General features: G+C 43.9%; 1 protein-coding gene across 1 annotated transcript in view; it reads right to left on the minus strand.

Moving 5' to 3' along the window:
• The window catches only part of EMB2761 (threonyl-tRNA synthetase, putative / threonine-tRNA ligase), a 33,936-nt gene that overhangs the window by 1,238 nt on the left and 5,799 nt on the right, over positions 1–26,899 (minus strand). The window contains exons 5-8 of the mRNA XM_087384890.1: positions 16,940–17,193; positions 3,547–3,924; positions 3,053–3,361; positions 2,644–2,844 (exon numbers count right to left, since the gene is read on the minus strand). Of these exons, the coding sequence (XP_087241016.1) occupies positions 2,644–2,844; positions 3,053–3,361; positions 3,547–3,924; positions 16,940–17,193 (1,142 nt within the window). The remainder of the gene's footprint in view (positions 1–2,643; positions 2,845–3,052; positions 3,362–3,546; positions 3,925–16,939; positions 17,194–26,899) is intronic.

The raw sequence follows: 26,899 nt of genomic DNA on the forward strand, positions 1-26,899 counted from the left end.
ATTTTTACACAACATAATTTTCTTATTTAGAGACATCCCTTTGGGGGACGAGCATTTTCTGAGCGAAATCTTCCGAGCGTCCGAGCGAAGGAAAAAAAAAGCTTCCAACTATGCATAAATATGGCAAAAATCGATCAGAAGAAAACATAGTTTCACTTAGAAATATGCAAAGTATTATAGCTATGCCTATTTTATACAAAAATCTTTAGGTGAATCTGTAGGAATGGTGAGAGCATAATGGGATGGCTTTTGAAGAAACCCACATGTAGAGTAGACTTCTCTATGAAAATTCCCTTATGATCCTTCTTACAACTTTTACTTAATAGGGGGTGACATTGAAAACCCTCTCTCAACCTATCTTTATGAAAGAGTTTCTTCAAAGAGAACTCATTGAAGCAAGCCATCCAGGTAGTTTCGCCAGCGAAACCCCTTTGAAGCAAGTCTCCCAAGGTAGTTTCGCTGGCGAAACTACCTTGGACAGCACTTTTAAAAGTGACATAACTTTCATATCCAATGTCCAAATATAGTCATTCAACCACTCAAATTGATCGGAACACCCCATTTGAGCACATCTATTAAGTTATATTTTGGAAAATCTTTCATATATAGTATTAAATATTACATGTATTTTATGAGAGTGATATATAAGCCCAAGTTAATACTTATTTATAGTAATTTTATAGTATTAAATATATAGTATTAAATATTACATGTATTTTATGAGAGTGATATATAAGCCCAAGTTAATACTTATTTTATGAGAGTGATATATAAGCCCAAGTTAATACTTATTTAAACTTCTTTAGAAACATGTCCATAAATATGCTATAAAAACACTAAAAAGATATTGCCATATGATATAAATGTGTTAATAAGTAATTATATATGCATAGTATTATTACATTGAGAGTGATTATGAGGAATGTTTCTTAAAGGAATCAACACTTTTTTAAGGTAATAACAGGGGTACAAAGGGATGTCTCTAAATAAGAAAATTATGTTGTGTAAAAATGAATGAGTGACTAGTCTGTATATTTTTATGATAAAGGGATCTAGTTCTAGTGAAAATAAAAGTGTAAAAACCATGTTTCCTAAAGAAAAACATTTTTAAAAATCTCTTGAAAAACACGCTCGGATAAACCTGCTCATAGGTTTTTGCTCGTAAAATTGACGCATCCATCCCTTTGTACCCCTGTTATTACCTTAAAAAAGTGTTGATTCCTTTAAGAAACATTCCTCATAATCACTCTCAATGTAATAATACTAAGTATTAACTTAGGCTTATATATCACTCTCATAAAATACATGTAATATTTAATACTATATATGAAAGATTTTCCAAAATATAACTCCATAGATGTGCTCAAATGGGGTGTTCCGATCAATTTGAGTCGTTGAATGACTATATTTGGACATTGGATATGAAAGTTATGTCACTTTTAAAAGTGCTGTCCAAGGTAGTTTCGCCAGCGAAACTACCTTGGGAGACTTGCTTCAAAGGGGTTTCGCTGGCGAAACTACCTGGATGGCTTGCTTCAATGAGTTTTCTTTGAAAAAACTCTTTCATGAAGATAGGTTGAGAGAGGGTTTTCAATGTCACCCCCTATTAAGTAAAAGTTGTAAGAAGGATCATAAGGGAATTTTCATAGAGAAGTCTACTCTACATGTGGGTTTCTTCAAAAGCCATCCCATTATGCTCTCACCATTCCTACAGATTCACCTAAAGATTTTTGTATAAAATAGGCATTGCTATAATACTTTGCATATTTCTAAGTGAAACTATGTTTTCTTCTGATCGATTTTTGCCATATTTATGCATAGTTGGAAGCTTTTTTTTTCCTTCGCTCGGACGCTCGGAAGATTTCGCTCAGAAAATGCTCGTCCCCCGAGGATAGAGCCTCAGGCATATCTACTCACTCATTGAGCACTATTACAGATTTCAAGTCAAGTGCTACGCAATAAATTTCCTGCTGCACACCGTGCTCCAGATGGAAAAGATGCACTTTATGAAAAAATCAATCAGCTCCAGGCCACAATAAGAACATACTGGCTATAGTCAACACACGGAGAGTACTACTTTCAATAATAGTTGATCTATAGTTGCCGAAGAAGTTTCCAATAAGAGGAGTACCATTGACTCTCTAGCTATAAAAGTCTACTATCTCTTAAGAGCATCATGTTGTGACACCAATGATCATATCTAAGAGAAGCATTTCCCTCTGGCCTCTGTTGATATAGCTTACAGGCTGCAACAGCAGACTTGGTAATCCCTAAAATATCCTGTTTTACATAAAGGCCCCCATGAATCACCCTCTTGTATAAAACCTACGAACAGATCTCTTAACGGGACATTATTCTATAAATTTGAAATACACAGATTTTAACCAGACTTCGAGTTTAAGCCTCTGGGGTAGTCCCCAATTCTCAGCACATGCTTTTCATCTAAAATTAATCACAAAGGAAGATGCTTGTTCCTTAACACAAGTCTGGAGCATGGACAGGTGTCATTTCATTCTTGTCCACTAGAGTATGCTAGCATCTCAATACTATCATGTTTTGGAGGTAACAGGGGAGCTGATCAAGAGAATCTGTTAGATTTTTCTGGAGATATATTATATAGGATACATTTGTGGCAGCACAAACCTCAGAATCTGTAACAGGAAGTATCCGAGCCTGAACTGGGGCAAGCCACAATGGAAAATCTCCAGCATAATGCTCTATCAAAATGCCAAAAAATCGTTCTAGTGAACCAAGCAAAGCCCTATGGATCATGATTGGCCTTTTCCTTTCTGTTGCTGAGTCCACGTACAGCATCTTGAATCTGTCTGGAAGGTTGAAATCTACCTGCATCCAACAATTAGAAAGTGATTACTAATTATTTCTGGAAAACAACTGAGATTGAATTCTTTTGAGCAGGGAAATGATCAACGAATTTTCCATTTTACACTAATTTTCTCTCTCAACCCAGCCCCTCCAAGGTGGAAAACATAAATTGCTGCATGTGGGCTGAATTCTTTGATGTAATATTAACCCAATTCACCTACTGACTCACCTGAATAGTAGAACACTGCCATTTGCGTCCAATTGCATCTTCAATCTTTAAATCTATTTTGGGACCATAAAATGCACCCCCCCCCTCATCATAGGAATAATTCCAACCTTTATCATCAAGGGCCTCTTTCAAGGCCACCGTTGCCTTCTCCCAAATTTCATCACTTCCGACGGCCTTCTCAGGTTTTGTTGACAAATTCACCTCATACTTTTTGAAACCGAACTCCGAAAGGACATCCTCTGTGAGATCCAGAACATGCCGAATTTCTTCTTTGATTTGATTTGGAAGACAGAATATGTGTGCATCATCCTGTTGTAGCAGACAATTTCCATGAACAGAGGACTTCGTACCAGGTGAATCAACAAACTGATCAATATTCCATTGCTAGCTTTGAGCTATTTGACCCGTATACACGACCCTTGCCGAATAATCTGTTTAACCACTATTGAGAAAACAATGCACATTGCCAACTATAGCAGATAATTGGTACTGACCTGTGTAAAACCTCTTACACGGAAAAGACCATGCAAAGTGCCTGATTTCTCGTAACGATATACTGTTCCAAGCTCAGCGACTTTGAATGGAAGCTCCTTGTATGAACGTACTCCGTTCTTGTAAATTTGAATATGATACGGGCAATTCATGGGCCTAAGCTGATAAAGCTCCCCTTCTACCTCCATTTGATCGAACATGTTTTCTTTATAAAAATCCAAATGTCCACTGGTCTTCCACAAGTCCGCCTTAGCAATATGTGGTGTATAGAGAAGATGATAGCCTCTTTGCATGTGTATTCGCTTCCAGAAATCTTCAATTTGATTCCGAACTATGGCACCTTTTGGATGCCAAAAAACCAAACCCCCTCCAGCATCTTCCTGCATTATATAAGTAGCTTACATACACATAGTATTTGTTACAACAACACTAGATGTACTAAAAAATTTGCAGAACAAGTGAAATTTGGTGAAGAAAAGCAGGATAAAAAAGATGGAGACTTTAAATAAACACGAAGGAGAATTAAGGAAAACAGACAACATACTAGCCACAGATGGTAGGAAAAGTGGACGATCCCCATTGTTGCAACCAAATATGTTTGCACGTTTTGTGAAATATTAAACACAAGATTGGCAGATAGTGTAACAACAGTGGCTTAAGCTCCTCCCTGTATCAAGGAAACTTGCTCACATTTATTCACTTGTAAAATCTCAACCTTGGTTGTCGGAAGATGTTTCTTGTTAAGGGTAAATTGAAGTCCCAATGCAAGTTTTGATTGTTTCATGTGATGTTTGGTGAGTGAAGCCGTGAAATAAAACTTTATAAAACAGTGATGCAAAAGAAACCTGAAGAGGAGGAAACGAGGGTATCTGGAGTCTTGAGAATGTGGAAAAATCATAGCAATTCCATACATACAACTTTTGTGAATAAGCCCATCAGTCTTAATTCAGCTATGCATTTGCTCATACTTGTGCTTTCTTTTACACCATACCTGTCCCTCTTTTCCTCACAACTCGTATCAGATCCAAGCTCTCATCTTTCTCATGCTCACCAATGATGTACTTGGACCTATTGTTGCTTGTCCTTGCATTCAAATTTGTTTGAAGCATTTTGCTGTGGAGAAGGTTCAAATTTTGTTTGAACAAAGGATTTTTTGCCGGGTGATGTGCATCACCACAATGTCCTAACATCATAATTCAGTAATGCTTTTCAGAGGTTCATGCATTTCCAGTCGTAGGCCTCGATTTCGAGGCCGAAATCTTGAAAAGAAAAGCACAAAATAGAGTGAATTTTACTAACGCTATCCATATAAAGCACAAATCCATACAAGCTGTACATCATGTTGCAGCAGGTTTCAGTGCATTTATTGCATTTTCAGTTCATGTATATGGATTTTGATGGACAATTATTACTACAATACATTTGCACAACTTGTCTATGCTTGTTTTAGCAATGATATTAGACGCAATACTTGCATCGGATTAGCTGCCCTAAAGGCTAGAGTGTGTGAGATAGGCATTGCAATATGTCTGTGTGAAATGTGGCAAAACCACATGAGATAGACCAATAGATTTCCATATGGCACCCACATCCTTCATCCATGATGAATGTATGTGGGGGTTTGCCACATCATGTGGCCCAGAAAAAACTCTAACCTTTGTTGATGACATAACATCATAAGTGTAGCCGGCTAGCCTAGGATCTAAGCTACCTACCATTCTTTTTATTTTAAGTAATCCCAACCCAAAATCACCCCAAGGGTGACAATAACTTTTCCAACACTTGTCCCAGTTCTGCACACAGTCCCCATTCAGGGCAGCCTCTTTATGACAAATTTTGGAGATGTGCCTTGGAATAGTTACACCCAACTGTCCCCATAGGCTGGAAATTGCAGTAATTTGCATTCATCTTGGGAAGGGTGGCTTGTTAGATGCCTTAGGCAGCGAGGCTCATCCGGTCTCAAGTTTAGTAGCAGGGATTAGGTGTGGTCCCTGCAAGTATTTGATTGGATTTTCAAGGAGCAAATGTTGTCCTTCCTGGGACATTGGCTAGGACCCTTGAGGTATACTATGTGGATCATGTATGGTGATTAGTCAAAATGTAAACTGACCTTCTCCCCTAGCATATTGTTAGATCGCCTGAGAGTAAATGGCTCCCATCTCGATTTGCCCCTATTGGTTATGGCTACCTAACTAGGCATCTCTTACCTAGATTTGCTAGCTTGGGCTCATGGGTAAAGTGGTGGTTGTGATGACACTTTCCAGGTGTTGAACTAATTGGGACTACTCACTCTTAAAACCTCCTACCAAGCCTATCCATTCAAAGTGTTCATCACAAACTCCTACCTCCAAGAGAGCTTTGTTCTCCAACCCTACCTCCCCATACGTTGGACGGTCATGAGTTCAAACGTGCATGGCTTCCATTGTCGTACACCTCAACGACCGCAAAGACCGATGTTGGAAAAAGTGATGAATTATGGACTTATTTCTCTAAATTACCCTTAGGGTAATTTTGGGTTAGTATTAATAAAAGGTAAAAAAGAGTGGTAGCTAGACCTTAGGTCCTAAGATAGGACATCCATGATGTTATGTCATGGACAGGGTTAGAGATTTTTAAGGGGCCACATGTTGTGGCAAGCCCAAACATAAATCCATCATGGATGAAGGGGATTGTTGCCACATGGCACCATTCTATGGTCTATCTGGTGGCCTTGCCATGTGTCGCACAGACATTCACTCACAATCTCACTCACTCTAGGAAAGAGAATCATATGCAAGTATAGCATCTAGTGCATGTGTTTGAAGCATTTTCATTGGGTACACTGTCAATGTGCCACATAGATGGGGCTGAGTGTTATGCTCAAGCCGAGATAGCATGACCTCGGATAGATCGGTGGGCATTTTCTCTTAGATGGCCAACTTTTGTAATAATTAATGTGCGTAATTAAATGGTCAAGAGAAGTAACTGCCAAGGTCCAAGGTGAGGGCGTAATGGCATTGACTAGATAGTTCTAATAGGGCTAGGGCCTAGGTGCATCTAATATGTAAATTGCCAAGTTGCAATTGTTTTAAAGGGGAACTCCAAGAGAGGGGTGAAAAAGGATGCATCTAAGTAAGGGCCTAAAATGTGACATGTGGCCAGGAACTATCTAGGGAGATTGGGGTCTCAAGGATAAGGATGAGGGATAATCAAGATGAATTACGAAATGAGTCGAATCCTTCCTTGAGAGTTTGGCTGGGTGGACTAATAACTTGCCATCGCCCGTGATGCTGGGTGGACTAATAACTTGCCATCGCCCGTGATTGCGCTAGGGAAGGAATAGTTAACAAGAAGGTTTTTACATTTGGTATCAGAGCGTAAGGAACAGGAAGAGGTTCGTGAGCTTTGACGGAAGCTACTGACGAACAGCAGAATTCTGGAGCGTAGGAACGTAGGGGGTCTACGAATTGGCGATCTCGCAACGGCCGTGAGCAGGGACGGGTTGATAGCGTGGTGGTTCGCCGGTCAGTCAGGACTTCTCAAATGCTGGCTGGACCTAGAGGGTCGCCGTGACGACGGAGTGCAGCAGTATTCTCGTGGACTACGGAGGGAAGCCATTCGCGAACGGGGAGACCTTCGACGAAGGTGGTCTGTGACTGACGCCAGCAAGGGAGAGTCGAGGTCTGTGACTGACGCCAGCAAGGGAGAGTCGAGGTCTGTGACTGACGCCAGCAACGGAGAGTCGACGGACAGCAAGATATTGGTCAACGAAAAACCCGACGGGCTCATCCTCACCTAGACCAAGGCTGTGCGGATAACGAAAGCTCAAAATTGCACCTTGGAGGATTGACGCAGCGGATTGGAGCGGGTTGACAATCTACGCTACGTGAAGGCGTCACGTCGATTTCATCGTGTTGACAATCGTCAGATATGTTTGGTTGCATTTTGCTCGCTGTCCGACAGAAGCAAATTAAGGCCTCTACACAGTCTATTTGGAATAGCTTTTGAAGGGAACCTCTACGTCTGAGAAAGAGCAGCCGGAGTCGGCGCAAGATCAGGGAACTCTTTCTTTCCGTCCAGTTTTTTTTTCTGTTTTCCTATGGTCCTGTGAATTCTGCACTGTAGAAAAAAAAAAAGAAAAAAAAAAAAAAGACACAACAAAAGAAAAAAAAAAAAAAAAAAACTCCCTTTCAACAAATGGAAGCAGAAGGACAGACTTCAAGAATAAATCCTAGCGAGTCTAGAGTTCAGTCAACACAACAGATGTCACATCAGGCAGCACCTACATTGGTTGGTAGGATTTCAATATTAGAGGATGCTTTACAGCAGATTATGAACCAGCAACTTCAGGCGAATGCTGGTCAAAATGAGATTAGGGAGATGGTGCAAGCCTTGTCGGCTAGACCGTCTAGGATTGATAAGGGCAAAGCTCTAGCTGAGCCAGAGCCCAGTGTACATTCCTTAGAGCGCGCAAGGGTCAAAGTGCCTAATATCGCTAATTATAGACCGGAGAAGTATGCTGGTCGGATGACCGAGCGCAGCTCTGATGTGATCGAGGTTTGGTTGCACAAGTGGGAAGAAGCCTTCGCCATTTGTGAGATTAAATCCGATCTAAAGAAAATCCGCGAGGCCACACACCTGTTTATTGAGGCAGCGGACAGATGGTGGATAAAGCAACAGAAGGATCAAGTTGCTCCAACCACCTGGGAAGGGTTCAAAGCGGAGTTCAAGAAACACTTTCTCCCACCTGATGAAGAATCCCGAGCTTGGGATGCTTATAGAAGTCTTCGTCAGAGGAGCTTGTCAGTGGCAGAGTACACTGATAAATTCAGAGAATGTGTTATGAAAATAACAGACCCTCTCCCTATGTCGGTTCAGTTAAAAGATTATATCTATGGACTGAACGACAAAATCAAAATGGAAGTTCGGGCTAAATATGTAACTACACTAGATGAATCTATAGCAGTAGCCCTGAACTATGAGGATGCCAGAGGCAGGTCTGGTGGATTTGTGCAGGCAGGGACTCAGTATGAGCACCCGAGGAAAGGGGGATTTCAGAGGAAATGGGTTTCAAAGACAAGTGTCTCGCAGCCAAGTGGCCAAACCAAGCAGGTGAAGCCGGTTGAGGGACCAACAAAAACAAGTACCACCGTTGGGGTGAAAAGGAAAATAACTCCAATGGCAGCCCGGGCTTGGTCAAAGTCCTCGTTGACCCCTGAACAAAAAGAGAAAGCTAGAAAAGAAGGATTGTGCTTCGGCTGCCTTCAGCGACATCAGTGGAAGGATTGTCCACTGAATAAAGATCGTCGCACGGCTAGTATGATAATATCTGAATGCGACGTAGAAATGCAGGAGAGTCCCAGTGCGGAACATATGCAGATGCAACTGGCGGGACCTTCTCAGAGGTTAGTACCTTGTTTGTTATGTGTATCTGTTGCTAAGTTAGTGACGAGTGCACCTGATAACATCCTATCTAAGCCCGCAGCAACGGGGTATACAGCCTTCAATGATACGGAGTTAATCAAGATGAAAGGGCAAGTGGCCAATCATGATGTCATTGTGTTGTTTGACTCAGCGTCAACTCACAATGTGATTAACTCCAAGCTCGTGAAGAGGCTGAAACTAAGGACGAGTCCATCTGACTATGCGTATACAGTCAGGATGGCAGATGGAAGTTCAACTGAAGTATGGGACCAAAGGGTTACCCAGTTGGAGCTTCGGATTCAGGACTATGCTGAGAAGCTTGATTTTGAAATGACCAAGCTTGCTCATGCAGATATAGCCCTGGGAATGGCGTGGCATTCTAGGAAGAATCCAGCCATTGATTGGAAAAAGCACGTATATCAATTCAAGATGAATGATGTGCTTTATGTCTTACGAGGTGAAAAAGATATACCTCAGGGACCGTTGGTTTCCGTGATGGAAATCAGAAAGGCTCAAGTAGAGTTTTTGTACCTTTGCACCGCATCGGTAGAGTCGATGGATGATTCTTCGACTAGCACTGATGTTACGCAAAGTGGTGAGATGGCCAAGCTGGCTAATCTTATAACAGAGGAGTTCTCTGAATGCTTTAGGGATGAACTACCTTATGGGTTACCTCCAGAGCGGAAAGTTCAACATAAGATTGAACTAATCCCGGGGGCAGAACCTGTAAATAGACCTCCCTATAGAATGAGTTTTACGGAAGAAGCGGAGGTGCGTAGACAACTGGAAGAATACCTCAAGCTGGGGCAGATTCAACCAAGTTTCTCACCTTTTGCTTCGCCAGTGATATTAAAGAGGAAAAAGGATGATACGTTTCGCCTCTGTATAGATTACAGAGCATTGAATAATATCACTGTTAAGCACAGGTATCCGATGGCTCGGATTGATGATTTGCTAGATGCATTATATGGAGCCGTGATTTTCAGCAAGATAGATCTTAAGTGCGGCTATCATCAGATCCGGATTAGAGCCGAGGATGTGCATAAAACCGCTTTTAGAAGCAGGTTTGGTCATTATGAGTTTTTGGTAATGCCCTTCGGACTTACCAATGCTCCAGCGACCTTCGTCATGCTTATGAACGATTTACTACGTCCGTATATCGGAAAGTTCGTAGTACACTTTATTGACGATATCTTGATATTCAGTAAAAGTGTTACTGAACATCGTGAACACTTAAGGATAGTGTTCAGTACTTTGAGGAAAGCCAGTCTTTACGTGAATAAAAAGAAAACTATACTGTGTATGGTTAGGCTTGAGTATTTAGGGTTCATAATTACTCCACAGGGGGTAGAAATGGATCCGAAGAAAGTGGCTGCGATACTAACTTGGCCAATCCCTCAGAGTCTGACCGCGTTGCGATCATTCTTGGGATTTGTCCAGTTTTATAGAAGGCATATCAAAGGATATTCCGGAATAGTATCGCCCTTGACTGATCTGACCTCAGATAAAGTACCTTTTATTTGGGGACAGAATCAACAAGAAAGTTTTAACACCATAAAACAAGCTGTGGTCTCAGGACCGGTGTTAAAAATAGTTGATCCCCAGAAACCGTTGTTCCTAGAAACCGATGCAAGTGGCATTGCGGTAGGAGCAGTCCTCCTTCAAGAGGGAAGGCCAGTAGCCTTCGAAAGCAAGAAGCTTTCTCCCTCTCAAAGGAATTGGCCAACTCATGAATTAGAGTTGTATGCTGTTATCCATGCTTTGAAAACATGGAGGCATTATTTGTATGGTTCAGAGTTTTATGTGGATGTAGATCATGATACTCTGAAACATTTTTGTAAACAACCTGACTTGAGGGGCCGCCAAGCTAGGTGGGCAGAGCTCATGCAGGAGTTTAATCTAACGATTCGGTACCGAAGAGGAAAAGACAATAAGGTAGCTGATGCGTTGTCTCGCATTATGCACAACCTGAGTTTCACGGTATTAGAGAGTGCTCTAATGACCGAGATCAGAGAAACTCAGAAGGTGGACGAGTTTGTCCAGAGCTTATGGCCTAAGGCTCATGTGTTAAAACCCGGAGAAAATGAAAAGGATGACCTGGCATCCAGAAAAGGCCAAACTTATGCAAGATATACCATAAGGGATGGTATGCTAGTTAGAAATGGCAAGGTTGTAGTACCTGGTCAGAATGATCTCAGGCAGAGAGTCATTCGACAATGCCATGATAGCCCGTGTGCGGGACATCCAGGAGTCGAGAAGACATATGATCTCGTGAAGCGAGATTTCTTTTGGCCAAAGATGAAAAAGCATATTCATGAATATGTGACACGGTGTTTCTCGTGTCAGGTAAGTAAGGCCGAGCGGGTGAAGCCACCCGGACTTTTACAGCCCTTGGAAATACCACTAAGTAAGTGGGAGAGCATTTCCATGGACTTCATTGTAGGGTTACCTGCAACACAAGGAGGGTATAATTCTACCCTTGTGGTGGTTGATCGTCTAACCAAGATGGCTCACTTCATTCCGACTAGAGAGTCTGTTAGTGCCCCGCAAGTAGCGGAGTTGTTTATTAGACATATATTTCGTCTGCATGGATTGCCTAGATCCATAGTGTCAGACAGAGATGTCAGGTTTACCGGTCACTTTTGGACAGCGGTATTTGAGACACTAAGGACTGAGTTAGGAATGAGTAGTGGGGATCATCCTGAGACGGATGGTCAGACGGAGAGAGTCAACCAGACTTTAGAGGATATGCTGAGAGCATATGTGTCATTGAGGCAACATACATGGGACAAGTGGTTGCCATTGTTGGAGTTTGCCTACAATGATCGAAAACATTCATCTACTGGGTTCAGTCCGTTTGAGCTGAACTATGGTTATAGACCAGCCAATCCGACTATAGTTGGAGTACCTCAGAAAGTGCCTAGTGCCGCGAACTTTGTAGTTCAGATGCGGGAGATGCTAGCACTTGCGAGAGCTAATATCCGTCAGGCTATGGATAGAGCCAAGGTGTATGCGGATGAAAATCGGTCTATAAGAGTATTTGAAGAAGGAGAAAAAGTTTTTCTCAGAATTCCTTCGCACTCGAAGTCGTTGACTTCAGGAGAGTGTGCTAAGTTATCACCTCGATACTGTGGGCCGTGGTTAATTCTGAAGAGAATAGGCAGTGTAGCCTATAAATTAGAATTGCCACAGGGGTGTAAGGTGCACCCGGTTTTTCATGTTTCGCGCCTAAAGAAATTTTTGCATACAGGTGACTCACTAATCGAAGGTGTGGTTTTGTTTCAGGAGATAGAGGATATTGCAAGGCGCAAACCAACAAGAATCCTGGACCAAGGAACAATGCAAATACGAAATCGAAAGATACCCACGGTGTTGGTTGCATGGCATGGTCAGCCTCTATCGGAAGCTACTTGGGAATCCGTGTACCAGTTGCGGAGAGCATTCCCAGATTTCATCATCGAGGACGCTGATGCTTGAAGAGGGAAGGAATGTTATGCTCAAGCCGAGATAGCATGACCTCGGATAGATCGGTGGGCATTTTCTCTTAGATGGCCAACTTTTGTAATAATTAATGTGCGTAATTAAATGGTCAAGAGAAGTAACTGCCAAGGTCCAAGGTGAGGGCGTAATGGCATTGACTAGATAGTTCTAATAGGGCTAGGGCCTAGGTGCATCTAATATGTAAATTGCCAAGTTGCAATTGTTTTAAAGGGGAACTCCAAGAGAGGGGTGAAAAAGGATGCATCTAAGTAAGGGCCTAAAATGTGACATGTGGCCAGGAACTATCTAGGGAGATTGGGGTCTCAAGGATAAGGATGAGGGATAATCAAGATGAATTACGAAATGAGTCGAATCCTTCCTTGAGAGTTTGGCTGGGTGGACTAATAACTTGCCATCGCCCGTGATGCTGGGTGGACTAATAACTTGCCATCGCCCGTGATTGCGCTAGGGAAGGAATAGTTAACAAGAAGGTTTTTACACTGAGGCTCTCGCTTCTGTGAGAAGCCATTGGGAAGCTTCTCCATCCTCACCTCCACACCTCCCTAGTTCGTTTGCTCCATTTGGGGTTCATTGTGCATTTGCGATTCAGTTGTTGCATTTTCAGTTTTATGCTTTTCATTCTACCCAGTGTTGGCATTGCAAATTGCAGCAGTTCATGTGTGTGCATCTATTCCTACCTATGTGCGGAGGGCATTGTAGTCCAGCGAACCTTTGATTTCTTGTTTTCTTTCAGTTGATACTAACACAAGAATTATAGTGAGCCCTTGTTAGACAATCACTGGACATTTTAATGCATTAGGAACACATGTTCTCATCTATTGACATCATGAGACACAGTCACCTACTCCCAATCATGGTCGTGATATTTGGACCCCAATGATAGGTAGGGCAGGCCAGTATGGGATTCTCATGGGAGAGCCCTCACTTCTAAGGCCTACGATTGGGGAGGGGGGGGGCTTATTACAGGCCAGAGTATGGACAGGTATCTGACTCAAGATGCTTGTTGTTTACACGCCAACATGCCACAAGTAGAGGGCCTCCTTCTAGTGCCATCTTGGACTCGGAGATTGTTGGAGGCAACTTCAACAACATAAAGTTTGAGGAGGACTTTATAAAACTCTAAGTTCCTTTTCTAACATGACTTCTGCAGAGAGAGGCATATGGGAGTAGTGTATTTTTTCCATCAAAAGGCTGGATGCATGGTGAGAGGCTTCATTAGGACCTCGAGAAGCCTATAGCTTTCCTTTGGTCAATGCCACCCATGACATGCTCTTGTAGAGATTGGACAGATTTTATGTAGGTGATTGCACTTTACACGGAGGAGAACCCATTGGGACTTTGGCAGGTACGACAATGTCAGATCACTCTACTTCGACTTCAGTCCCCACTTCAGGCCCAGCTCTAGTTCCAGTCTCAGCTCCATCTACATCTACGATCAGTGACATACTCATGCCCATGGCGCCAGTTGTTGTTCCCTTTCCCTCCTCTCCTGTTACAGCTCTCGCACAGCTTATGACCCCTACTTCGGAGGTGTCATACACTGTGCCGCATTACGCTTCACTCTCCCGTCTCCCTCTCAGTCAGCCCACCCTCCCACATCCCATTGGGACTGCCTCATCCATTCCACTGTCATCTCCATTCCTCACTCAGCCACCGTCCAGTTTTCATACTTAGTCCCACTCTTTCATGCCACAGTCACCACAGTTTCAGCATGGACATGGGTGGACTGACACACCAGAGCCCGTGAGACCCTACTCACGGAGATATATAGTTTTTGTGAGTGTGAGATGGAGCTGGCTCGCTTCGCACGGGAGCAGAGCCGCATCATACAGGAGCAGGCTAGGGCCATTCGGGAGCAGGCGGGTCTTATTCAGGGACTCAGACAGGATATCATGCAGCTCCAACAGGAGGTCACAGCCATACATACTACCCAAGGGAGTACCCCGGTGGTCGAGGCACACATTGCGAGCATGCAATCTGCTATTGAGGACACTTCCAGATGGGTTGACGTGGCCAAACGGGAACCCGCAAGGGTCACCGTTTCGGCTACCCTCATGGAGCAGTAGCAGAGAGCCAGTAAGGCTCTCAACATCAGAGTACGCGGGATCCCACGCACTGAGGCTACACCGATGGTAGATGCGACTGCGTTCGTGACCGCTACCCTGGGTGTGGCTGAGCACAGGATAGAGAGGGCATGGCGGGTGGGGAGAGATCCCAACCGAGAGCAACCCCTGATCATACGATTTCATGACACTCAGGCACGACTTTCAGCTTTACGACGCAGGTCAATCCTTCGACATAAGCCAGCGATCTCTATGGATGAGGACCTCACACCTCTACAGGTTGAGGAGAGGCACTCTTTGCTGCAGCAGCAGGATCAGGTCCGAAAGGAGGGGAAGTGGACAGTGGTACGAGAGGGACGACTTCTTACAAGCCCCCGTAGAACACCTGTCCCCTCCCCTACATAGGGAAGCGAGGCCTATGAGACTCAGATATCCGAGACCCTGTCCTGCACCACTTGGAACTATAATGGTACCTTATGGTCAGAACCAAGGAACTTCTCGGAATCCTATACAAGCCACGACATAGTCTTCTATAAAGAGACACATCAGAGTCTAGAGCGCCCTCTCCCAATAGTCAGCGGATATACATGGGAGTATGCCTACAGAGATGAGACGAGGGTTACAAGAGGAGTTCGAGGTTCAAGTGGAGTTACAGTCCTTTTCAGATCCACACTTTGGGGGATCATTTCAGTAGAGCAGAGAGATACACATTCCAGATTTCTTTGGATCCAGATACGGCACATGGACAGCCAGGATCTGTTTGTCGCAGTTTGCTACTTCCCCCCGGAGACCTCCCACTTTGCCAGAGATATTCGAGATGATGATGAGACATCCCCATTTGCTGCCCTTTATCAGTCCATCGTTGACTTTTCTAGCTGCGGAGAAGTCCTAGTGGGGGACTTCAACGCGAGGACAAGGGCCCGTCAGGTACCACTTCTTGATTTCAGAGATGATTCCACTCTTCTGGCGGATGTTGACCTTGAGGAGGCAGGTATGCTACGGGTTTCGGCTGAGAGGTGAGGTCCACTCTCATCCTATGGGCAGGCCCTATTAGACCTAGGCAAAATACATGATCTCATTATCTATAATGGTCTTGACAGATGGCCCGCTTCAGGTGGTTTCACATGCTTTCCACATGGGAGGGGCTCCAGTGTTGTTGATTACATCATGGGATCCCTTGTCTTCACATCTCGCATTACTAACTTCACTGTAGCACCTCTCCCCCCAGGGGCTGATCATACATACCTTTTCTTTCGCATCTCCACCTCCCTTCGCACAGCACCTTCCACCCCACTCAGTGCTTACTCCACCTACCACGATATACGCTTTGATCGGGATCACTCACCTTCTTACTCTGGCCGTTTGTACATACTTCTCGTTTATATTGACTTCATACCCCTTTTAGAGGATCGTGCTGCCCTTGTCACCCGCTCACTACACGAGGCTGCCATTCACGCTTTTCCCCACACCACCCACTCCACCTGCCCACCACCCCCTGCTACAGGTTCTCATGCTATCATGGATGATTCGTGGTAAGTCATATGTTCCTCACCATATCATTCAGGCTGAGTTTGGATCACCCCCTTTACAGCTAGATGCTGCATTTCAGGTCATCACATATCTGTACCGAGTTAGGGAATATGGGGATTATACCTCGGGGCATAGCAGGCTACCATGGATAGCTCTATCCTCTTCTATGGCACTTGCAGCAGGAGGAGATCAGAGGTGCTGGTATGCACGTACAGAGAGATGGTTTGAGCGACTGGGCCTCCACATGGATAGACTACTTTCCTTCTCGTACAGCATGGATGCTCCGTTCTCTCCCCTCTTATCACACGAGGTCAACAAGGTTATCCGTGAGGATCTACTACAGCTACACACTTTTCGGACCTGGTTGGAACCGAGTGAACTCCCAGTGAAGCTTAGCTTCTACAGAGATCACTTCTTACATATCACAGCGGAGGGTTTCATTGACCCACCTGGATACACACAGATTCACCTACCCCACTCGATGAGGATCTCTCTTGGGCAGTTCCGGGTCTCTTCACACAAACTTCGCATCGAGAGCAGTAGAGCAAAGCGACTACCCAGGGAGTGGCGCATATGCACACTATGTGACATACAAGAGGTTGAGACGTAGTGATCAAGTGAGCATATGAAGTTTAGGTATCACTGAAAAGATCCGAGGCTATTACAACCTTCAATGAAAATATTTGCTAACTTGCCTTCAGAAAATCCACTTTCAAAACTTCAAACATGCACTTCCTTCTAAGACATCCATACTTCTACTTCAAGGAGATAGGTGGAGAGAAGAAATTAAATCCACATCAAGCACAGGCCAATCAGCCAGTTGTTACAATCTCATATAATAACAACCTTATTAAATTACTTTTTATAGATCCAAATGCTGTGTAGATTGTGAAACTACCTCGATTGAAAACAAATCAAGCTCTTGGCCAAGGCGTCGGTGATCACGTTTTTTGGCTTCCTCCTTTTGCAGGTGATATGTCTTTAGCTGTTCCTCTGTTTCCCATGCAGTCCCATAAATTCTCTGCAGCATCTTGTTTTTCTCGTCTCCTCGCCAGTAAGCGCCAGCCACACATTCTAGGTCTATAGCCTTTCTATTAACAGCACCGGTATACTCTACGTGTGGCCCAGCACAAAGGTCCCACCACTCATCACCTGTTTTCCCAGTTAAGTCAGATTTGATTAATTACACCTGCAAATTTTCCAACTCCTTTTATGTGATGGATGGTTGATTTAAAGAAGGAAATATTTTTTTAGACTCAGGAAAGTAACATTAGGTGCCTAACAAGAAAGAACTTGCACAAAACCATTTATGTATATACATTGGCCAATACATGTGTATTGCAATGATCAATGTATGTGTCTATACACTGCTCAATGCATGCATTTCACCTGAGAAGATCCGCAGTAGTATTTAATCTTACCATCCATTCACTTAAAGCAAGCAACTTCAAGATACAATTGAAATCACATTCCTCAAAATGCAGCCCCAATCCTCTTACTAACAATAGAAATACTGATATCAAAATGACCTTTATCACCTCATTGTTGGACTGCATCGTAATAGATTTTTTTTTGGGCAAGCAGTGAAACACCTCTGAAGATTAGTCAAAGGTAGCTTGGAGGTTCTAGGACTGACTCTTTCCTCGAGCATACCTGCAAGACCACCAAATGGTAGCATACAAACACTGAGACAGAATAGGTGTAGGCTACTGCATCACCACCCAACCATAGACCCCTAAGGATTACCCCCGAACTAGAGGCTAGGCAACCCTAGAGCACACAACTCCAGGTAAGACTATGTGTTCCATACCACGCAGCCCCATTTATGCACACATAATGTAAGGGAACATAGGACTGCATCGGCACTGACCTAGCTAGGCAATCTTGGAAGCTCCCACTCCCATAAAGACCTAAAATGAGCCTGCACTCACAGTTACATAGGCACAAGTCTTAGGTGTCTCAATCCTAAGACCAGTCTAAATGTACCAGGAATACTACTTGTCTTAACTGTCCCAAGGTTAGGATACATGACCCTAGGTGAACCTAGCCTCCAGAACACTAGCCACGTTATGTCGAGATGTGGACATAACATTCTTTCTCCTTCTAGAGAAGGGGATTGGCTTCAAAGAGAATCAAGACTTCCCAAGTGATATCCCCTTCTAAGCAATCTTTCCACTTAACCTTCAGCTCTAGATCAGTCTTGTGCCTAAGCTCTTGGTCCCTATAATCCAAAAGATATTCTAGCTCATGAGGCACATCAGTGGACAGCTCCTTTAGTCTCACAAGTTCATCCTCAGAAACTAAACTATCTCTAGCACCCAACTTCTCTTTCGATCGACTGACATGAAAGACTAGGTGTGCCTAAATGCCATCAAGTAACTGCAACTTGGAAGCCACATCATTGATCTTTTAAGGATCAAATATAGGCCACAAAAGCAAGAAGATATTTTATAAACGAGATTAGTTATCATCACATAAGAATCTTTCGGGATTCTCAAATAAACCCAATGGTCCTCTAAGAGAAGTTGAGATGACCGATTTTGATTGGTGGAAAATTGCGCTCTTCCTTGAGTAATTTTTATGCTTTCCCTTGAAAACTACAACATATCTTATTGTTATGCAACCAATCAACAGCAATGCCAAACTTGAAGTTTTGCATGCCAACCACCCATGGGGCTCTAGGCTGGTATCCATACATCAACATGAGTGGACAAGGGTGGCCGAATGCTTAGCACTAATGTAAGAGAACTCCATCAATGAAAGATGCTCTTTCCAATCAGACTGCCTTCAGGAGACATATGCTCTTAGTATGTCTTCGAGAATTTGATCCAGCCGCTGAGTCTCTTCATCTGATTCAACATGATAAGCCAAACTCATAGTGAGCTGAGTGTCCAATTTCTTGAGCACAGCCCACCAAAATGTTGAATAAACTTAATGTCTCTATAACTGACTATTTCATCTCAAAACTTCTCAACAAAGAACTGAGCAAGCTGCGCAGCCAAAACACTCTCCTTTGTAAGGATTAACGTGATAATTTGGTGAGTTGATTGATGATCACTCAAATTGCATCATGCCCACGAGAGATCTGTGAAAAGCTTACCACAAAATCCATGAAAATACTCTGTCATTTCTTCTCAGGTATTTCCACAGGATGCAACAAACTATGTCATCTCAAGCGGTCGGCTATTTTTTTTTTTTCAAAGAAAGCGGTTGGCTATATTGACCTAGCACTGTTGACAGTTTCGAACATACAATTCAACATCGACCAGCCAAAAGAAGGTTCTTTTGACTAGATTAAAAGTTCTATGTACCCCTGGTGTCCAGCACTCGAATTGTCATGACATTCATACAAGATACAACATCTCGTATCTATTATCCTGGATACATAAACCTTACCCTTTTGAAGAAGCAAACCATGCATTCCCAACTATCGTTGGGATAAAGACCCGTAAGAGAATCATATAAGTCTAAATGGTTCTTTCTGAAGCAAAGTTGATTCACACTACTAATTATGCTCAACTACCTTATTGATAGATCCTTTATGATAACAAATCTCAAAGTCAAATTTTTCCATAAGTCCTGACCATCAGGTCTTCCTACTCCTTAGGTCAAAAGTACTGTGGAAAATATGTCAGAGATTAGTCATCTACACATACGTCACGGGCATGTTGTACTGCCACGTGGACTGCCACATCAACAGCTACAACAGCAGCCACATCAGTAGGCAGCCAAGACACGTTAGCATAGCCCTGTCAGCACACAGCAAGCCACCATGTCACTATGCCACGCAAGCAGCCACATCAGCAGGCCATGCAAGCAGCCACGACAACACCCCTTTTTCTCAGAGACTACATCAGGGTTGAGGTGGCATTTTCAGCCTCAACCTTGGTTTTTCTCCAACTAATTATGAGTTTTTATTTACTCTTCTAGAGTGTTTTTTCTCATGCCGAGCATGATGTATTTCCGCTTCGAGCTTGCTCACGTTGGTTTCTTTCATACTTAATAGAAGTCTCTTTCATGAAATGTGCTGAACGGAGATGGCTGACTATGGTATACCCGGTCATGAATCCGGATCCCTTGCTCCATCATACTTAGGGAATTCAATTCTCTCTCATGGTAGGAACTTCACTTTTTTCGAAGGAGAACTCAAATCTTCATGCCCAAAATCTCTAGTTTTGTCATTATGGTCTGCTCAATCATTTTGCTAAGCTAAGAGACCAGCTTATCAACGGAATATTCTTCCTCTCTTCTCCTCGTATTTGGAATAGGGGCCCCCATCGATAGAAAAATGTCATTAATTGATTTGTTTACGGTTTGCGAGCAGGCATGCACAAAAAAATTACGCTGAGTAGGGCGACGGGCGATTAAATAATACGATAACTTTTGCGGATGTCTAGAACCCGCGCAGACTCCAAGGACCCTAGAGCTTCTTGGAGAAGCCTCTGCATCTAGAAGCCTCTACCTTGGAGTATAAAAGGAGGAGGGGGGCAATAGAATTGCAGGCAAAGAAGGGGGTTGTAAAAGCCTCCCAAGGAGGAAGCGAAGGGGAGGAAGGGGGTGAGATGGAAGGCAAGGGGAAGGGAGAGCATTAGAAGCAGGGGGAAGGGAGAGGAGGGAGAGGTAGAGGGGAGAGCAGAGGGAGAAAGAAAGAAAGAAAGAAAGAAAGAAAGAAAGAAAGTTTATTAAAGTCTTCGGAAGACTGATGAGTCTATGAAATTGTGAAAATCCTAGTACAAACGAGCTCTGAGGGTGGAGCTACTAAACGAGCATCCACACCAATGTAGAGTGTAAAAAATGCAAAATGATAGTACTAAGTACAACAGTACAACATAGTCATGTCAGTGGTGGACTACATATCAATATCAAAATGCTCCCCACCATTATCATCATCATCACCATCACCAACATTAGGACATCATGGTGGGTGGGGGCAATGGAGGCATGAAATTGGCGATAGTGTTGTCGACTGCTCACGCGTGTGGCCCTGTGACGTCTCTTGGTCATAGCTTTGCGCCTAGCAAGGGCTACAGTAACCCCTATCAAACGAGCTCCGACTCTGAACAGAGAAGGGGTATCCCCAAGGGTAATCTATGCATGCTGTCGAGTCATCATGATCATGTCGAGGCCTCGTATTGTGGGGGTCTGTGTGATCTGGCAGGAAGAACTCCATGATAGAGCTCTGAGATGGATCTGCCAAGTAAGAAGTCTGCTCCTGTCTCCGCGATCAAAGAAGCCTCTTGCAGTGCCTAATGTCTCATGAATGAAGGCCGCCAAGCATCTCTGGTCTGAATAAAAGAGGAAACGGGACAAAACCCCAGAGCTATCTCTGAAGAGGTAGTAGAAACGCCCACAGATCTCATAGTAAACAAGACACTTGAAGATGATGTACTCCTCCATCTCAACCTCGTGTGTCACATAATGTGCATATGTGCCTCTCCTTGGGTAGGCCCTCGGCTCTGCCACTCTCGATACGAAGTCTGTGCGAAAAGACACGAAACTGCCCAATAGAGATTCTCAGTAAGTGGGGTAAGTGGATCTGAGTGTATCCTGGTGGGTCGATGAAACCCTCCTCTGTGATATGCAAGCAGAGATCCCTGTAGAAGCTGAGCTTCACTGGAAGCTCGCGCAGTCCCAACCAGGTCCAGAATGTGTGTAGATGTAGCAGATCCTCATGGATTACCTGGTTGACCTTGTGTGACCGGAGGGGAAAAAACGGAGCATCCATACTATACTGGAAGGGAGGGAATCTATCCATATGTAGCCCCAATCGCTTAAACCATCTCTCTGTGTGTGCATACCAGCATCTCTAGTCACCCCCTGCTGAGAGTGCCATAGAAGAGGCTAGTGCCAGCCATGGTATTTTGCTGCGCCCAGAAGTGTAATCCTTGTACTCCCTGACTCGATACAGATACGTGATGACCTGAAATGCAGCGTGAATCATCCGCGATAGCATGAGAGCCTGTAGCCGCTCTACACAAGGCCACCCCATATCTGACAAGTCTACCTAGCAAGGGCTGCCATACATCCCCGCTGGGCAGGACCAAGGAGTCAAAAAGCAGCCCCTTGATCCGTGGATCCTAAAAATGCGAGCGGAAAGAAGTGTATCCCCTGCCCAGGTGGGCCTACATCGCGGGTCTCATAGTGAAGATTGGTTCGGAGAAGACAACCCCAAGATACGTGTATGACGAAACTATCTCAACAGTTGACCCATCAAACGTGAACTGCTTCTGGTACATGACGGCTTGAGATGTATTGAAGATCATAACTTTGGTTTTATCAAGGTTGACCTTCAAATAATGAGACTCACAAAAAAACTGCAGTACGTCAAGGTGTCTCTGTAGCCCCTCTACTGAGGAAGACAAAAGTGCCACATCATCTGCAGGCAGCAATATCCGGATCAACGTGCCAGCAAGAGAGCATCCCACTCCCCCTGTGTCTGCATCGTTGTCTTGAGCTCATCAATGTAGAGGCCAAACAGGGTAAGTGATAAAGGACACCCTTGTTTCACCCAAATAGTGTTCATGTATATACTTAGATTAATCCAAGAACATTCCCAAACTCATCCTCTAAAAACAAAACATAGTGCAATTTCAATCTCACGATAGTCACTCATAAGATTGAAAACCATAAACTCCATCGCGCATAGCAAGGACTAGCTACTATGACATCCCCACTGACGTCATCAGCGCCCAACAGTGGGTGTAGACCATAGTATAAAAGTATGCTCTCACACATACAAATCCACACACCCACACATACTTGAGCATCCATTTATACCAAGTCTTCATACTGAGTTTCTGTCGGCACTTTGGAGGTGAAGGGCAAACTCAGCCAAGATGAAGGCTAGCACTAAAGGAGAAGGCTAATCAAAAAGTAGTCCAAATCTCTTCATTCAAGCTACAACTGCTTGTGAAGTCTAAACGATTTCATTTTAGTCTCTCCCAAACGAGCATCTAAATCTAAATCTAGCTGATAGGGCAACACACCATTTAAGATAAAAAAAATTATCACAATACCAGCAGGCCACAACTTGGACAAAAACTTCACAAGGTGAAATTTGCATGTCTGCTAATACGGTAGAAGCATATATCTAGATGAATCCAGGAACATTCCCAAACTCATCCTCTAAAAACACAACATAGTGTAGTTTCAATCTCACGATAGTCACTCATAAGATTGAAAACCATAAACTCCATCACGCATAGCAGGGACTAGCTACTATGGCATCCCCACTGACATCATCAACTCCCAATAGTGGGTGTAGACCATAGTATAAAAGTATGCTCTCACACATACAAATCCACACACCCACACATACTTAAGCATCCATTTATACAAAGTCTTCGTACTGAGTTTCTGTCGACACTCCGGAGGTGAAGGACAAACTAAGCCATGACGAAGGCTAGCACTAAAGGAGAAGGCTAATCAAAAAGTAGTCCAAATCTTCAATCAAGCTACAACTGCTTGTGAAGTCTAAACGATTTCATTTTAGTCTCTCCCAAACGAGCATCTAAATCTAAATCTAGCTCATAGGGCAACGCACCATTTAAGATAGAAAGAATTATCGCAATACCAACAAGCCGCAACTTGGACGAAAACTTCAAAAGGTAAAATTTGCATGTCCGTTAATACGACAGAAGCATATACCTAGATGAATCCAGGAACATTCCCAAACTCGTCCTCTAAAAACACAACACAGTGCAGTTTCAATCTCACAATAGTCACTCATAAGATTGAAAACCATAAACTCCATCACGCATAGCAGGGACTAGCTACTATGACATCCCCACTGACGTCATCAGCGCCCAATAGTGGGTGTAGACCTTAGTATAAAAGTACGCTCTCACACATACAAATCCACACCCACACATGCTTGAGCATCCATTTATACAAAGTCTTCGTACTGAGTTTCTGTTGGCACTCCGGAGGTGAAGGGCAAACTCAGCCAAGATGAAGGCTAGCACTAAAGGAGAAGGCTAATCAAAAAGTAGTCCAAATCTCTTCATTCAAGCTACAACTGCTTGTGAAGTCTAAACGATTTCATTTTAGTCTCTCCCAAACGAGCATCTGAATCTAAATCTAGCTGATATGGCAACGCACCATTTAAGATAGAAAGAATTATAGCAATACCACCAGGCCGCAACTTGGACGAAAACTTCACAAGGTGAAATTTGCATGTCCGCTAACACGGCAGAAGCATATACCTAGATGAATCCAGGAACATTCCCAAACTCATCCTCTAAAACCACAACACAGTGCAGTTTCAATCTCACGATAGTCACTCATAAGATTGAAAACCATAAACTCCATAGCAGGGACTAGCTACTATGACATCCCCACTAACATCATCAGCACCCAACAGTGGGTGTAGACCATAGTATAAAAGTATGCTCTCACACATACAAATCCACACACCCACACATACTTAAGCATCCATTTATACAAAGTCTTCGTACTGAGTTTCTCTCGGCACTCCGGAGGTGAAGGACAAACTAAGCCATGACGAAGGCTAGCACTAAAGGAGAAGCCTAATCAAAAAATAGTCCAAATCTAGTCTGTCCACCCAGACCTTGCCCGGACTCTGCCTGAGACTCTCTCGTAAAGTGCCATGACAGCCCAAATGATCTCTTGGTCATAACCCAAATCCTATAGGCATCGGAGGAGGCGAGCTCTCGGAACCGTATCAAATGCTTTGCGAAAATCCACAAAGCAACAATAAACCCTCTACTTCCGTGCCCTCCTCTCCTCGATGATACACCTGAGCATGAGAATCTGATCCATGGTTCCATAATCCTGTTGGAATCCAGCCTGTCCTGCTGCTCTAAGACCTCGACACTCTGCAAATCAATACCTCAAAATCAAGCACTGACGCATAAAGCCTAGACATGACATGTCCAATCATGATGGTCCCGTAATTCTTCGGGCTCATGGGATCCCCTTCCTTGTCGATGGTTGAAATAGTGTTAATGGTCCAGGTGCGTGGAAACCCCAAGCAAACAGCTTCATTAAAGAGCTTTGCTAAGATCGAGGCTAGGAGGTTAATCCCATATGCAATGAACTCAGTGCATAGCCCCTCATGATCCTTTGCTCGGCCATTATGAAGTTTCATTACGGCATCCTTCACTCCCCCCTTAGTGAAGAGGGTGTAGGATGTGGGGCGTGGCATATGTGAGGTCAGGAGTTGGCTGATTTGGGATGTCATAAAGCGTGCGCGCTTAGTTATACTAGACCTGAGTGTCAGTGAGTGGTGAGGGGGACCGTCCCTCTAGGAATCTCCGCCAAAAGTCCTTAGAGTTGTTACTAAACAACATGTTCTCCTCGTTCCGGCAAATGAAACCTAGTTTCTTTCTACGTACCAATCGACGATACTCATGTCGCGTCTATGGTTCGTTCGGAAGATTGTTTTTGGTTTTAAATTAGAGCTGTCGGCGTAAAGCCTTACACACTCATCATCATACCAACTATTACAAGGTATGGTCCCAGGTGGTGGTAGGCGAGTTGAGCGAGTGGTGTGAGAAAAAGCGTGAAGGGCAATCTTGTATAGTGAGTGGGTGAGCAGGGCAGCGCGGTCTTCTAATAGGGGTATGAAGTCAATATAAGTGAGAAGTATGTATAGACAACCTGAGTAAATAGGTGATAGATCATAGTCGAAGCGTATGTCCTGATAGGTGGAGTAAGAAGTCAGTGGGGTGGAAGGTGTTGTGGATATACTAAAGAATAGGTAGGTATGATCAGCCCCTGGAGGAAGAGGTGCTACAGTAAAGTCAGTGATGCGAGATGTGAAGGCAGGGGATCCCATGATGTAATCAACAACACTAGAGCCTCCCCTATGTGGAAAGCATGTGAGACCACCTGAGCCGGGCCATCTATCAAGACCATTATAAATAATGAGATAATGCATCTTGCCGAGATCCAATAGGGCCTGCCCATAAGATGTGACCGGGCCTCGTCTGTCAACCGAAACCTGTAGTATACTTGCCCCCTCAAGATCGATGTCTGGCAGTAGAATGGAAACATCCCTGAAGTTGAGGAGTGGTACCTACGAGTGCCTATCCTCACGTTGAAGTCCCCAACTAGGAGGACTTATGAACAGTTCGAGAAGTCGACAATGGACTGATACAAAGCTGCAAATGGAGATGTCTCATCCTCATCTAGAGTAACTCTAGCAAAGTGGGAGATCTCAGGAGGAAAGTAGCATACTACAACACACAGATCCCGGCTGTCCATGTGTTGGATCCGGATCCAAAGAAACTTGGAATGTGCATCTCTCTGCTCTACTGAAATGGTCCCCAAAAGGGTGGATCTGTAAAGGACTGCTACTCCTCCTAACCCTCGTACTCCCCCTGTATTACTCGTCTCATCTTTGTAAATAGACTCCCATGTGTACCCACTGACTAATAGCAGTGGGCGCTCTAAACTCTGATGTGTCTCTGTGTAAAAGACTATGTCATAACCTGTATAAGATTCCGAGAAGTTCCCTGGTTCTGGCCATAAGGTACCATTACAGTTCCAAATGGTGTAGGATAGGGTCTCGAAGATCTGAGTCTCATAGACGCTGCCTCCCTATGTGGGGGGGGATTGATGCCAGACGGGTGCCTGTAAGAAGTCTTCCATCTCGTACCACTGCCCACTTCCCATCCTTGCGGGCCTGATCCTGCTACTGCAACAGGAAGCACCTCTCCTCAACCTATAGGGGGTGAGGTCTTCATCCATAGAGATCACTAGCTGATCTCATAGGACTGACATGCGTCGTAAAGCCAAACGTCGTGCCTGAGCATCATGGAACCGTATGATCAGGCTGCTCTCGGTTGGGGTCTCTCTCCACTCGCAATGCCCTCTCGATACTATGCTCAACTAC

The sequence above is a fragment of the Dipteris shenzhenensis genome, chromosome 14 (assembly GCF_047967505.1).
Source record: "Dipteris shenzhenensis isolate YYH24624 ecotype China chromosome 14, Dip_SZ_1.0, whole genome shotgun sequence".
NCBI classification, from domain to species: Eukaryota; Viridiplantae; Streptophyta; class Polypodiopsida; order Gleicheniales; family Dipteridaceae; genus Dipteris; species Dipteris shenzhenensis.